General features: G+C 41.5%; 1 protein-coding gene across 2 annotated transcripts; it reads right to left on the bottom strand.

The window, feature by feature from the left end:
* Positions 1-1,989: 1,989 nt before the first annotated feature.
* On the bottom strand, positions 1,990-14,691 carry LOC138769686 (uncharacterized). 2 transcript variants are annotated; one of them, XM_069948297.1, is made up of 6 exons: positions 14,574-14,691; positions 13,383-13,738; positions 13,156-13,217; positions 11,983-12,075; positions 6,093-7,032; positions 1,990-4,112 (listed from the first exon to the last, which is right to left on the bottom strand). In XM_069948297.1, the coding sequence occupies exons 2-6, from the start codon at positions 13,705-13,707 to the stop codon at positions 2,167-2,169; spliced, it is 3,366 nt and encodes a 1,121-aa protein (XP_069804398.1). In that variant the 5' UTR covers positions 13,708-13,738; positions 14,574-14,691; the 3' UTR covers positions 1,990-2,166. The 2 variants fall into 2 exon arrangements, with proteins under 2 accessions (XP_069804398.1, XP_069804399.1); XM_069948298.1 differs by having other exon boundaries at positions 11,983-12,072.
* Positions 14,692-15,681: the final 990 nt, after the last annotated feature.

Genomic DNA, 15,681 nt, shown 5'->3' with positions numbered 1-15,681 from the left:
TGTCCTGCGCATTCAGGCTTCAGCACCAGTGCGGAAGACCAGAATATGAGTGCTACCTCACATCTACAGCCCTCCTAGAAAAAAAAAAGAGGGGGGGTGGGATTTACTGTGTGTTGGTGCACTATTAGTGGAACTACCTGTGTGTGGGGACACTATTGGGGGAATAGCCTGTGAGTGGGGGCACTATTGGGGGGATTAACTATGTGTAGGGGCACTATTCTTGGAGTTAACTATTTGTGGGGCACTATTGGGGGAATTAACTTTGTGGGGCACTATAGAGGGAATTTGTGGGGAAGGGCAGTGCCTAAAGTGAACTATTAATATGGTATGTGGGGGCAAGTTCTATAAAAAGCCCAGAGCCCATGGTACGATACATCCGCCACTGGCATCCTCATCACTATCGTAGGTGTCGACCATGATGCTGGATGCTTTCTGCCATAGAGGAGCCAGCATATTAGGCCGCAACCCAGCAATCCCCCTTAGATGGTGGTATGTGTGTTATGGACGGTACATGCAGCCTTGACATAAACACTTCTCTCCCTAAACTTTTCTGTACCATCCTATCTTATACTTTTCATATCATAGCAATTTATTATATCATTTATCATAGTGCACAGTGCTGGGAGAAGCACACCGCCCTGACAGTGCCAGGAACACCTCACACACGCTTTAATAGACTTCAAAGTTGACCTGCGACTTTGTCCAATTTTTTCATTTTGGCCCATTGTGTATTTGAGTTCGACACCCCTGATCCAGAAGGATAAATATCACTAGAACATACACTTATTTTACTAGAGCACTATTATGTGTACATAGTATGCCAATACTATTTGGGCATTTCAATGAAGAAGAAAAAAAAGGCAGCACTCACCAATTCCTTGACAGTAAACTTTATTTCATCTACACAATCGTGGGATGCGCATGGTCTGTTGCCTTTCTCACCCCCATCACACAACTGTGTAGATAGAATAAAGTTTTCTATAAAGCAATTGATGAGTGCCACATTCTTTTATCTTCTTCATTGGAGTTGGAATATGACTTTGCGCTCCTCGGTCCATGCCGGGCGGTTGAGGAAGCGCTGAGTTTGTCTGTGTTTTTTGTTTTGCACTGAATTTGTCTGAATTGTGTTGTCTTTGCCAGCTACACCCGCTTTTCCTGGCAGACTCCTGGCAGTGCAGGGGTTACTGCTCTGCTTGATCTTCTCAGCTGAAATTGCTGCTGGGATCAGGGCTGGTCCAATCATCTGCTGGACCCAGTCTCTGATCCTAGATAAAAAGCAGCAAGCTTCTTTCTTCCCTGCTGACTATTAGGCTGCATTCCCACGTTCCGTGATCCTGACGGATCACGGACGTGGAATGCATGTACCGGAGTCCCCCTGCGCCCGGACAGTATCTGTAATTAGATGCTGGGAGCGGGGGAGACTGCATTCATAAGCGCCGCACTGTAGTAACAGCACCACGCGGCTGATTCATTCCACGTCCGTGATCCGTCAGGATCACGGAACGTGGGAATGCAGCCTTAGAATTCACTCGCCTGCTCAGCTCCCTGTTTAGTTACTCTGATCTCTGTATTTGGACCTTCTGCATCTGGCCTCGACTATTTAGAATTGTAAAGTGCTGCGGAATCTGTTGGCGCTATATAAATAAAAAATATTATTATTATTATTATTCTCCTGTTTGCTGTTTTTGTACTACGCCGCTCGACTGTTGCTGACCTGGTTTGTCTGACACCTCTTATTGTGTTTGTTCGTCTGTCTGTGCTTTGTGTGTCGCACCTACTCAGTGTAGGGACCGACTCCGTGGTTGTCCGGGCCGTTTAGGGCCGTCCGTGGCAAGTAGGCAGGGACAGTGGGTGGGGTCAGCTCAGGGCTCACTGTCCGTGTCTTGTCAGAACTTCCTTTGCCATACCTGACCATAACAGGAGTTTTTTCAAACTATACACTGTGCGGAGCACCACTGATTTATAAATGAGCACAACCGCAGCAAACTGTGCAGCAGATGGGCAGTTACTTTATTCTAAAAATAAATATACATAAAACACACCACATCTCAAAACGTCTTCAATTATTATATTTTTTTTGTGTGTGTATAACATGATGTCCCAATTTATCAGTCTCTTATTTGTTTTGTGTTGACTTATTTTCCAAGTTTTTTTATATTCTGAGTTTCATAAAATACGGCAGGCCTGTTCCTGACTTGTTTGCCATGTCTTATTCATGTCTTCCTGTTGTGTTGTGCTATCCAAATTATTCTGAAGTTCACTTTGTACTCCCGAAATCTGGGACTGCTTTGGCATGTCTTGGATGGGATCTACTAGTTGCCTTGTAGATAAAAGACCATTCTGAGCGACCATTTCAGGAGTGGATTTATGTTGCTTTCCTTTGTTGACTTGGGTGTTAAGCACTTGCTCAGTTCCATGTACATATACATCATACCCATTTGCTTTATCCTGGCCATTTGTTGGTGGGAACACGCTTGCTTTCTGTGGTGTTATTATATCTAAATTGTTCTGAAGTTCACTTTGTGCAACTGTAATCTGGGACTGCTTTAGCATATCTTGGATAGGACTTACAATTTCTTGTCTTGAAGTTAAAAGACCATTCTGAGCAACCATTTTAGGAGTAGGAAATTCATCGCACTGCTTTGTTTGAAGGGTGGATTTGTTATTCTTTCCTTTACTGGCTTGTGTGTTTAGCGCTTCATGTACACCAGGTGACATATGCGTAGCTTGCTCAGTACCATGCACATATACATCATTGGCTTTATCCTGGTCATTTGTTTGTGGAGACACGCTTGCTTTCTGTTGTGTTGGGCTATCCAAATGGTTTTGAAGTCTACTTTGTGCAACTGAAGTCTTAGGCTGTTTGGGCACGTCTTGGATGGGACCTACAATTTCTTGTCTTGAAGTTAAAAAGCCATTCTGAGGGATCATTTCAGGAGTATTAAACTCATCAAACTGTTTTGTTTGAACAATGAATTTGTGTTGCTTTGCTTTACTGTCTTCGTGTACACCAGGCGACATATGTGTAGCTTTCTCAGTGCCATGTACATATATATCCTGAGCATTTGCTTTATCCTGGTCATTTGTATGTGGAGACACACTTTCCTCCTCTTGTGTTGTTTTTTTAGTGACATTTTTAGTTTGAGCGTCTGGCGCCTTTTCATTGGATGATGCATTTAGGAGAACGCTCATGTTATTTGTATTCTGGGATTGGGTATCCAGTCCTTGTTTATTTGGAGATGAACTTACAGTTTGCTCAACATTGTTTCTGATTTGAGAGTTATTCTTTGGCTGAGCTGAAGATGGTGTCAGTGTTTGTACAGGGACAGTTTTAGTTTGAAAACTATCTCTACAATGTGATGTATTTTCGGGAAAGTCACAATTATTTGCAGTTTGATGTAAAGTTGGGGATTTGGTTCGTTCATCAGTTTTCATTGTCTTCTTTGTGTTGTCAGGCTGTAAACGTAGGCGCTCAGGGTTCTCTACCCGAAAACGTGAAAATTCATGTGGTTTTGTATCCAGCAGTAACATACTTGATTGGGCATTAGGTAATATTTGCAGTAAATGTTCTGGAACTTCCAGCATATTGTTGCTATCATACGGTGTATCTTGCTCAGAAACAGAACTTGCTTTGTTATTGGGCCCATCTATTGGTTGTCCCATCACAAATGAAAAGCCTGAAGAGTGTAAAATGACTCGATGTGAATTCAAATCTTGTAGTGCAATTTGTGAAGGTCCATTTGTGGTAGCTGCATCTTTCATTATTACATTTTTACATACAGATGTCATTTCCTCTTGGCCATGGCTCTTGTTCATTTGACGGTGCATTTGCACAGATTGAGGCAGTTTGTATTGAGTTTTTTTGTGTATTTGATTAGGTATAACATCAGGCGCAGGAACAGATAACTCTAGTCTAGGAAATTCTTCCTGATGTAGATTAAAAGATGTCTCTTTGGCTTTTTGCATGCTTTGTAGAGTTGGTTGATAGTTTTCTGTGTTCACAACTTGTGTGATATGTTCTTCAGCAGGATCCATTTCATGCTGTCTAGAGGCCAAGATCTGGTCATCATGGGGAGACAACTGTCGTGAGCCAGCAATGTGTAGTACTGCATCTAAAAAACATAAAAAAATGCTAATGATTAACCTCTTACTTTTCTGTACCAGAATACTGATCAGTTTAGGGTCTAATATTACATTCTACCGCTCATCTATTCAATTTGATCACAATATGAATGAAAAAAGCCTAGGACAACCACCAGATAAACTGCTGCAGTATTCCCGTAGGAGCAGAGAACAGGAAGTCACCTTCTGATCATGAAGTATTCAAGGAACAAAAACACAGCAAGACTTACAGCTCAATAGAATTTTTTTGAGCTTTACCACATTTAAAAACATCACTGGTCAAGCCAACACGCTTCAGACTATAACTGTCCTTATTCATGGCTTAATAAAACTATTTCTTTACAATACAGAAGTGGCTCCATGTGACGTCTTCCACAGGTGTTTTTAAGTATGTTTGTGACCAGGTAGAACACCACTATGGCAATGTGCACTCCCTGATATGTGGACCTAGGAGAATGTCAGATTGACCAGTGATGTTTTTAGAAGATAAAGCTTGAACTTGAACTCATGTATATTTCATGAGCTATTCAATGACTGAATAGATACTTCTATAACTGTTAACACTACATACAATATGTTCAGCAATATAATTTCCGCCCTCCCTCATACCACATGAGTCTAGGAAAGTGCAGGAGTTTAAAAGAGTCTCAGTCTCCATTAGACTCTTCAACATCTCACAACTGTAAACATCCAGTGCTAACTCCCAAAGGGATAAAAAGAAAAAGACTGAAATGGGTGGACAAAGTGTTTTATTTAATATGTTATATAACTGACTAGTGGTTAAGGGAGTAATGTGTCTCATCAAAAAGACAGCATGACCCGGCATTTATAGTGCTCCTGACAGAAAATTCTCCCTCTACAGAGGGAGCCTCAGGCTTCCGGTTTCCTGGCTACAGAGGCCAGCGGGGGGAGGGAGGCAGGGGAGGAAGACAAGGTGCGTGCCAGGCGGGTGGCCGTGAGCTCTGCCCCCTCCCCCTGTCACAAGATTGTAACAGAGGCAGGGGACAGAGGAGAGAGGGCAGACACAGGGACATCAGCTTATGGAATCATTATGATCTCATAGGCTGATATCCTAAAAAGACCTGGGCATTGAGGCATCAATGACCCCAGGTGGTGAAAGGGTTAATCAACCTTGAAAACTTGAATTGAATAGCTTTATTTTCATTTAGAAACCAATTAACATGTCACACAGATATATCAAAAATTTTATTTGATTTAGCCATGAGAAGCTTCACTTCCCGGAATGGCGCTTGATCCGACTGATGCTGGTTCACTGCAATGAGACAGGCTGAGTGCTCGACTAGGGATGGAAGCTTCTGACAGCTATATCTAGTTATTAGTGGAGGTCTCAGCACTGATCAAAACTTTTGACATGTCAAAAGTTTTCTTATTACAATGGCAATAATGCATTATTAATTCGGGCCCCTTTCACATATCCAATTTTTCTGTCCGTAGTTGTGGGTTTGGAAATGCGGACAAAATGCAGGCCTATTGATTTCTATGGCCCAATGCACAAATCCGTAGGTGTTACAGATCTTTGTTGGGGTCATGATCCGTGCTACAACTAAGGGCCATACAATGGTCTGCCCATTGTTTTTGCCTCTCGGATCATCTGTAGCACCTTCGGATGTGTGTATAGGGCCATAGAAACCCTATACCATATATATATATATATATATATATATATATATATATATATATTTTATATATATAGTCAGTGATATACATATAATAAATCAATGACTGAATATTAAACTGCAACCCCCAAAATGGTGCCTGGAGAGGCTGGCCTGGCATTTGTTTCCCATTTCCATGACTTTTTAGACTAGTTCCCAGTCACCTCCCTTTTCAACAATACATTTCTTTACAAGAGTTAACAGCCAGCTTAGGACTGGAGACATCTCTCTAAGGACCCCATAACCTTTATATTATATACATTCTTCTATATGCCTTGGATTTAAAAGACGTACCATGATCTCCATTGGCAGCAGTGGTTTGACTGTTTTCCACAGAAACCGGCGACACAACCATCTGGACTCCTACACCTTCTGTTTTTACAACATCCTTTAGTTCCATCAGGAGCTGTTTCAGTGTAGCTGAACCTCTGAATTTTAGAGGCTGCTCAAACATAAATAAATACATTTTTTGTAGCTGGAAGATTGAAAGTCCGTTGTTATGTTGAGTCAATAGCTCCTTAATGTTCTCTTTGATAACTGAGTTTGGCTGTATTGGGGTTCTACCTTCTGTTCTAGAATGAGGATGTGTAACATTAGTAGAATACACGCTGGTGCCTAAGTTGAACCTCGTATTATTTGGAGCATATTGCGGTTCATTGTGATTGAAATGACTTCTGCTCATGTTACTTGTAAGGGCGGATGCATATGACATATTTGATAGTATTGCCGACTGGGTAACTTGTGGCATGTAGTTGGAGTCAAACACATTGCTATTTAATAGCGTTTGGGGAATTGGCAGCAAACCTGGTTTTCTAGCTGGTCCACTTGTCGCTGAAAATGGCTTGGTTTCTACAACTCTCGTACTGGCTGGTCTGTTGCCTTGAAAGGGTTTTAAATTTGTACTTGATGCAGGATTTGAAGACCTGGGATGACTTTCTTGTCTTGAGATAGAAAGATTATTTGTTCTTGTAGCAGCGGCTGCTGCGGCCACATTTCCAGCTGGGCTTGCATGTTGAGGTTTGGACATTGGGGGCTTTGGGCTTGCAGAGAGTCCGTGGTTATTATTTGTTTTATTTATTGTAACAGCCACTTTATTAAGTGATAATCCCCCTTTTATAGGTTGGGGACTCTTTATATGGCTTACTTTAGGACCAGTAGGTTTGGCAGGTGTAGGGCATGTAGACTTTGGTGGCCTTTTAGACATTTTGCCTGTTGCAAAGTTTGTATTGTTGACCTGGTGAGAAATAAAGTTCTTATAAGTTTTATATACTTTACTTATAATGACATAAAAGCTAATGTTAAAGTGAAAATCTATTACTGAGAACCACCCTGACTCTAGTGAATGTTGTGTACTGAGATCTAGGCTAGGGCCACATGGTGCATGACTTATAAAGGAGTCTTTAGAACAACATCTATGAGTCAAACAGTGTAATCCCTCTGAACACTAAAGTTTAAGGCATCACTGTTGTTTAACAAAATATTTGACGCCATAAACACATAGTCAGAAATTTTGATCAGTCATTGGAACAGGTCCTCTCTTTTCAATAATCTAAGTTGTACATTTACTTTTAGACACAAAGGGGTATACCAGGGGGAAAAATTATTTTAAATCAACTGGTTTCAAAAAGCTATGAAGATTTGTAATGGTCCATTTACACAGAGCGATTATTCACCCATTCAAACGTTTAATGATTTTGAAGCAACGATTTGGTTTTTATAACATTCAGCGGTTAGGCAAAGAGATAAATCGTTAGAAAAGTTTTTTATTGCAATCCTTTTCAGATTGCTTAAGCCCATCTCACACATAGGGTGAATCTGTGAAAGACTGTTTAGACCAGGGGTGGGGAACCTTTTCCATGTCGAGGGCCGGTCGGGCATTAATAAAATCATTCGAGGGCCGCATACCGTGCGCGGCAGTTAGTAGCGTGGGTTTGCAGCACCCAGGACAAGGCATAGTATTGTTCCCCTAGTGCCCCTGCTATTGTAGTTAACCCCCAGTGATGCCCCTTGTAGTCTAGTTAACCCCCAAGTCATGTCCCTGGTAGCCTAGTTAACCCCCATCAGGCATGTCCCTGGTAGCCTAGTTATTCCCCCCCCATCAGTCATGTCTCTGGTAGCCTAGTTGTCCCCCCCATCAGTCATGTCCCTGGTAGCCTAGTTATTCCCCCCCCATCAGTCATGTCCCTGGTAGCCTAGTTATTCCCCCCCCATCAGTCATGTCTCTGGTAGCCTAGTTGTCTCCCCCATCAGTCATGTCCCTGGTGGCCTAGTTATCCCCCCATCAGTCATGTCCCTGGTAGCCTAGTTGTCGTCCCCCCCATCAGTCATGTCCCTGGTAGCCTAGTTGTCGTCCCCCCATCAGTCATGTCCCTGGTGGCCTAGTTGTCCCCCCCCCCCATCAGGCATGTCCCTGGTAGCCTAGTTATTCCCCCCCCCCCCCCCATCAGGCATGTCCCTGGTAGCCTAGTTAACCCCATCAGGCATGTCCCTGGTAGCCTAGTTGTCCCCCCCCCCATCAGTTATGTCCCTGGTAGCCTAGTTATTCCCCCCCCCCATTCATGTCTCTGGTAGCCTAGTTATTCCCCCCCCCCCCATCAGGCATGTCCCTGGTAGCCTAGTTATTCCCCCCCCCCCCATCAGTCATGTCTCTGGTAGCCTAGTTATCCCCCCCCCCATTAGGCATGTCCCTGGTAGCCTAGTTGTCCCCCCCATCAGTCATGTCCCTGGTAGCCTAGTTGTCCCCCCCCATCAGTCATGTCCCTGGTAGCCTAGTTGTCCCCCCCCATCAGTCATGTCCCTGGTAGCCTAGTTGTCCCCCCCCATCAGTCATGTCCCTGGTAGCCTAGTTGTCCCCCCCATCAGTCATGTCCCTGGTAGCCTAGTTGTCTCCCCCATCAGTCATGTCCCTGGTAGCCTAGTTGTCCCCCCCATCAGTCATGTCCCTGGTAGCCTAGTTGTCCCCCCCCATCAGTCATGTCCCTGGTAGCCTAGTTGTCCCCCCCCATCAGTCATGTCCCTGGGATCCTAGTTAACCCCCCAAATAAAAAAATAAACATCCCACTCACCTTACCTCCGCTCCCACGCAGTCCATGTCCTCTTCTGTCCCAGGTCCTCTGTGCCGGTCTTCTCCTGCAGGCGGCGCGCGATGAAATGACGTCATCGCGCGTGGCCCGCAAGAGACTAAAGACACGCGCCGCTCTTCTGGGGAAGAAGCCGGCACAGACAGCATCCTCCGGTGTCCGCCAGCTGTCACAGACACCGGAGGATGCTGTGTATGCCGGCTTCTTCCCCAGCAGAGCGGCGAGCATCACAGGGGAGCTGCGGGCCGCATCGGGAGGTCTCAGGGGCCGGATGCGGCCCGCGGGCCGGAGGTTCCCCACCCCTGGTTTAGACGAAGCGATCTGCAAATTTTCAGCGAACGACCACAACGATTTGAGAACATGTTGAAAGATCATGATGAACGATTTCTCGCTCGTTGCTTGATGCATTTACACGGAACGATAATCGGTCAAATTTTTGCGATAACGATCGCATTTGAGTAATAATCGGCTCGTGTAAACACAGTGAACGATCAAGCGACAAGCCAGAAGTTGTTCATCGTGACCTTTCAACATGTTTTCAAATTATCATTGGTCGTTCGCTGAAAATTCGCAGATTGCTTCGTGTAAACAGTCTTTCACAGATTCACGCTATATATGAGATGGGCTTAAGCAATCTTAAAACGATCACAATAAAGATTTTTTCTAACAATTTCTCTTTGTCTAAACACTGATAGTTATAAAAACCAAATCATTGCTTCAAAATCGGTGAATTATCGCTCAGTGTAAAAGGACCATATGTTACTTCTGTTTAAAAGTCTTATCAGCTGCTGCCCTGCAGGAAGTCATGGGTTCTTTCACAGTGCTCTCTGCTGCCACCTCTGTCCATGACTGTCCATGCCTAGTGTGGTAGCAAATCCCCATAAAATATCCTCTCCTGCTCTGGACATTTCCTGTCATGGACAGAGGTAGCAGCAGAGAGCACTGTGTCAGGCTGGAAAGAATGCATGACTTCCTGTAGAACATACAGCAGCTGATACGTACTGGAGGAAATACTGGAAGAAGTTGAGGTTTTTAAATAGAAATACTGTAGTTTACACATTTGTATAACTTTTTGACACCAGTTGATTTGTAGCCTTTTAATTGTTTTGTGTATAATAATAAAGTAAAAGTGTAACCTTTTTTTTCCATTTCAGATTAGAAACATGTTCTTTTCTTCTCATCTATTTCTATTTTCTGATTTAAATGTTAAAGTTTTATTTTCAGTACATTATTACGGTGGCATTATGGACACAGTCTCACAACCCTATTCTTTGAATAGGGCAGGATTGTAAGCATGTTCTATGACCTTTGAAAAGTTTATGCTAAAGGGAAAGGAAAATTGAGCTTCTATAGAAAGTATTTTAAAATAAATTTAAAGGGAATGTGTTAGCACCCGACCCTACCACTGCTGCTGACAGTGTGCTATAGCTGGCAGTCCCCTAGTGAGCATGGTACCTTTTGGTAATTTGTTTGTTCAGTGTATTGTGAACGATCTCAGGTCTACTACTGTAATGGAGAGTAAAAAAGGAGTTGTGCATGCCGCACTTTTGCACGCCTCACCCCTTCTTCCTCCCTCTCCTTGGTGAATAATCAATGCTTCACGGCCTCCTGCACACTCAGCTATTAGTATATGCCAACATAGAACTGATCTAGTTTAATCTCCTAGCCTGTGTTGAAGCTGTGGTCTAAGGGTAAACCACCTGTCTAGAGACCACCAACAGGCCTTTCTTTGGTTCATATCTTCTGATGGAAATTAAATATTTTTTTTCTTTTCATTATTGCATCATTTTAAAAAGGTCAAAGAATTCCCAAATAGGTCCAAATACCAAATATGAGCAAAATATCAGCGATATGAACTTGGGATAATTTGGCTCTATAAATATGTGAGTTCCCTCTGCTACGAATGGTTGCATTATATGAACCTAAGCGAGTTCTATTTGCGGCAAATGTTTGCAATATATGAACTTAGCAATTTTAGACATTGTTTTATTGTTTATATGTTTTTAATTGTGTTTTTATTTTTCTGGTATTTAGCTATATATTAAATAATCAATTGTATTCCACATTATCTGTCTGACTATATAAGAACTACATTCACACTATTCCACCAACTTCTAGAGAGCCTACCTATTTTACACATTTATTTAAATATTTATTTTTTTATTAACAGTATATTTAATTGCAAAAACATTGATTTGTTTTAATTAAGCTATTAAACAACGAAAATAGCTTTTTTAGAATGAAAATTTATTTTATTAATTAAATATTAACCATTACTTGGTGCGGTATTATTGCCGGCAATATTTTTTTTCACTATTTTTGTACTTTGATTTTTTTCCACTTTGTACTAGCAACTGCAACTAAACGAAACTATACCCTATCAGACTCCCACTATTGTAGCTGCAATTATTCAGCCGTTATAGCAAGGTTCATTTTAAGTTCGGTTCGTATGAATACGAACTTCACGAAAGTTCGCCGGATCGAACCGAACCGAACTTTTCAAAAGGTTGCTCATCCCTAATTAGGACTTTTCACCCGATCAGCTTCCAGTTTCATCTGCCACCAGAAGATCAGGTAACTATGGATACAACCACTACAGGTGAGTGCCACGCACGAGCCTTATTCTTATTCAATAATTCTCGTTCTTAATGACAGTTAGGCTGCATTCACACGTTCAGTGATTTTCCCGGTCTGTGATTGTGGTCCGGCAGCTACCTCCGTGATCCATGCAAAACAGTCCGTTTTGCATCCGTTTTGTATCCGTGTCCGTTTTTTTCTGTCTTACAGCATTTTAAATGACATTGATTACATCACATCCGTGTTTTTCACGGATGAACATGGATGTCACATGAAATCACGGAACATCTGAATAGCCCCATAGAAAGCAATGGGCTGTAAAATTGTCCGTGCGCACGGATCCGTGAGCACGGACAACTTCACGGAATGTGTGAATGCAGCCTAATTCTTTAGGAACCTGTCATTACTTATGCGTGGCCTAAACTGCATGATAGTTCATGGTTATTGTTTGCTTTATTTATTGTAGCAGTCTTTTTATTCATTGATAATCCATCTTTTATAGGTTGGGAGCTTTTTATATGGCTTACTTTAGGATCAGTTTTTTTGGCAGGCGTAGAGCTGGAAGGATTTGGCGTCTTTTTAGACATTTTGCCTGTTGCAGCATTTGTGCTGTTGACCTGCTGAGAAAAAAAGTTTTTATAAATTATTATATACTCATATTATAATGACATAGAATGTTAAATTGAAAATCTATAACCACCGTGCTTCTTGTGGATGCCATATACTGAGATCTAGGCTAAGGTCACATGGTGCATGGTTCATGCAAAAGTCTTCAGAATAATCTTAATGTGTCTTGTTAAATCTCAATATTTTCTTTGCATTGACTAAAGTATTAAAATCGACACACATTAGATTATTGTTGGCTAAACTCACCAATTTCAGTGCTACTGGTTCACCATCAGTCATCAGTCAAATTTAAAGTGTATAAATGCCTCCCAATCCCTCTTAACAGATGATGTTGAGAAAAGGACTATGCAGCTTCTGAGCAGTGGTGTAGCTACCATAGAAGCAGACCATACAACTGCTACCGGGTTTGTGTGGCAGGGGGGCCCGCCCTGGCAAAGCATGGTCTGCCTCCATGGTACTAGGTACAACCACTACAGTACAGTGGCTCGAAAGCGATGTCCCTAGAAACAGCATATATATACTCCCCTGGCCCGCCGTAGTCCCCCCCACGCTCATTCTCCTGGCACTTGAGGGATTCCACTCATGTGTCAGGGAGCTGAGAAGGCTGAGGGAATGTGCCGGGCTGGGTATGTGGGGAAAAGGGGGCAGGGGCTACAGGATTCACAATTTTTTGCTATGGGCCCCAGGGATCCTATTTATGCTCCTGCTTCTGAGCCTGCTCTTTACTCCCTGTCCCAATACTGTCACATATATGTACATCAGATATGGGGAAGGGGTTACCATTTCCAGGCAAGGAGCTCTAGTAGTCGGTGGTAAGAATAAGCATATCTATAAGCAGTTCTGTGTAAGCAGTTCATAAACCATAGTACATAGTATGTAAGCTCATGCATGCGAGCAGGGACCTCACTCCTCATGTATGGATAATTATATGTATCTCTGTAATGTCGATTTTTTGTCTATGTATGTACCTCCAGAATTGTAAAGTGCTGCGGGATCTGTTGGCGCTATATAAATAAAAATTATTATTATTATAAAAATTATTATTATAAACAGCTCATGTTTCTGAGGTTTACCTTTACATAGTTCTGCTTGGGATGTGCAGGCTGTGTTTGCTCAGCTTTCTTTCCAACAGGACCTACAGTACCAGACATAATTGAAATCATTATTTGACATATTTCATCTCATCTACATAGATTATATACATTGACGGTAAAATTTACAATATTTCACAAACTATACAACTACTTTATTTTACATTATACTGATTTTCTAATGTGTACATAGTATTCTTAGTCCATACCTGGAGAAGGTCCACATGAAGGTAAAAACTCGGAAAGACCTGAGACCTGCTCATTTGCTTGAAGTGAATTGTTTCCTTCTGAAACCACGACATGGTGTTTTGAGGGCAATTTGCATTTTATAATATGTTGTCCATTTACAAACTTTATCTCGACCAACTCTTTCATGTCCTGTAATAAGCTCCTCAGTGAGCGGTAACCATAATTTAAAAGGTTAAGGTTATAGCCATGGACCTGGCGGAAGAGTCCACCAAATTCTTCAAACGAAACGCCGTCCTTTTTTCCATATACGACAATGAAAATCTCTGACTTCAGAATATCATCCATGTCTCCGCCCAAGAATTAAAGAATGGTATTTCTGAGTGGTGGAAAAGAAGAAATGAATAATATAAGTCATGAACATCATACCAAACTTTTATTACTTGAAATGTTAAATTTATCATTCAAAATATTCATCACTTTTACTCTTTGTCATCATGTCAAGAAACGTAACATATGATTTCTTAAGTCTGAAAAGCTTCTATACGTGGAGTTGTTTCGTAGGATCATTTATGAGACAATGGGGACACAGTGTAAGGGGAAACGTCAAACCAGTTCAGCCTGACCTTATAGGAAAGTAGGAAAACAAACCAAATAGTTCTTCAATGTTGGATCACTGGAGATTCCTTAATCATCGGAGGAATAGGCTGCAGTATTACTAACAACCAAATCTCACTGTCACTGTGCCCAGACACACATTGATGGGGCCATGACTGGACACTTGGTGAGGTCCCAGGGTTTGTACCGTATTTTATTCCCTGAAAAAACCCTTAAGATTTTCTGACAGCTGACAGTCAATTTGTTTAAAAGATCACATCATATAGTGGTTGAAATGTATTTGTTTTTAGTGGACTTTAAAAAAAATAGTGTTTTTTATGTACAGACTTTATATGACTTTTTATGTAAAGGTAGCAAGTATTTCTTACATAGGGAACTAGGAGACATTTTCTACTACTTTGAATATACAAGCCTGACACTTACAGAAATGATGCCAAAGTGTCTCAGTCCCCAGCAGCAGAGCCTGCTTATACTAGATACACTGCATGCTAGTCGAAACTCAGCTGAACAGTGCACACAGGTTGTAATTCAATTCCTTACACCGAGAAGATGAAATAAAATATGTTAAAAAATATATATATATAAATGCTACTTACATTTTGTATACATAGTTTACCATCCAGACATGGACACACAGGTTCTTTAGAGATGAGGATAAGACTCAGCAGGGTTGTTACTGACAGCACCGTCCATTTCCCCTTTGTTTAGCTTGAGTTTCGTTTCAGCAACATTACACGGCATCACATGCCTTGTGCAGCCAATAGCTGATTCACTTCCTGATACACGCTCACTGACAGCAGTTATCCTTTCTGCAGTTTTGTTTGGATGAATCATTGGTAATCTGATCTTACTGCAGACTGCAGAATTGTAATCAATATATGTGAATTTGTTCATGTGTTTTTTCACTTTGTGTATATATTTCATATATGTGTATAGAGTTAATGTTTGTGTATGTTTTTTGTGCATTGTTTTTAAAACACTTAACTAAGAAGCAGAACATGAGCTTGAACCTGCATTTATCTTGAAGGGAATGTCATTCATCCAGTTTCAACTATAAATGTTTATACTATAGGATTAGTGATGAGCGAACATGTTTGGTTTGGATCCTGAACACGAACATCAAAAAAAAAAAAAGATCGGTTCGTGTTTACTGAACATTCATGAATAAATAACAAACGTACAGTAAATTATTGTAAATTACGCAGTTTCATACGTTTACAAGTTTGAATATAGTCGAAAATTATCGTTATGACCATCCCAATCATCGAACAAATTATTCGCGAACGGCAAACACGAACAATTAGCGTCATGTTCGTACGAACACAGTTACGAACATATTCGGTCATCACTAGAGCTTGCATTGCAGTAGATGAAAATGTTATGTTTATTTTCCAGCAAAGTACAGCGGAAGACAGAACTAGGACCAGAATAGCCTTTAATCTTCTTTAGGGTTTACAGCAAAAGGCACCGAAATGGCAAGAAAAGGGGAATAGAATTATCATATGTTTAAAACTAAAGCACATTCCTCTCAACTACATCAACTATCAGGGATTTAAAAAAAAAAAGTACAGAGGACAACAGGGAACCATTGTGTGTGGTGCAGGTAGACAGACGACAAACAGCCTCAGGCTAGGTTCACATCATGTTTGTCAGAGACTTTTGGACAACTATTACTATTGTTCAGATCTACAGTGGCTTGTGAAA

The sequence above is a fragment of the Dendropsophus ebraccatus genome, chromosome 12, assembly GCF_027789765.1.
Source record: "Dendropsophus ebraccatus isolate aDenEbr1 chromosome 12, aDenEbr1.pat, whole genome shotgun sequence".
NCBI classification, from domain to species: domain Eukaryota; kingdom Metazoa; phylum Chordata; class Amphibia; order Anura; family Hylidae; genus Dendropsophus; species Dendropsophus ebraccatus.
This window is presented reverse-complemented; position numbering and strand designations above follow the sequence as displayed.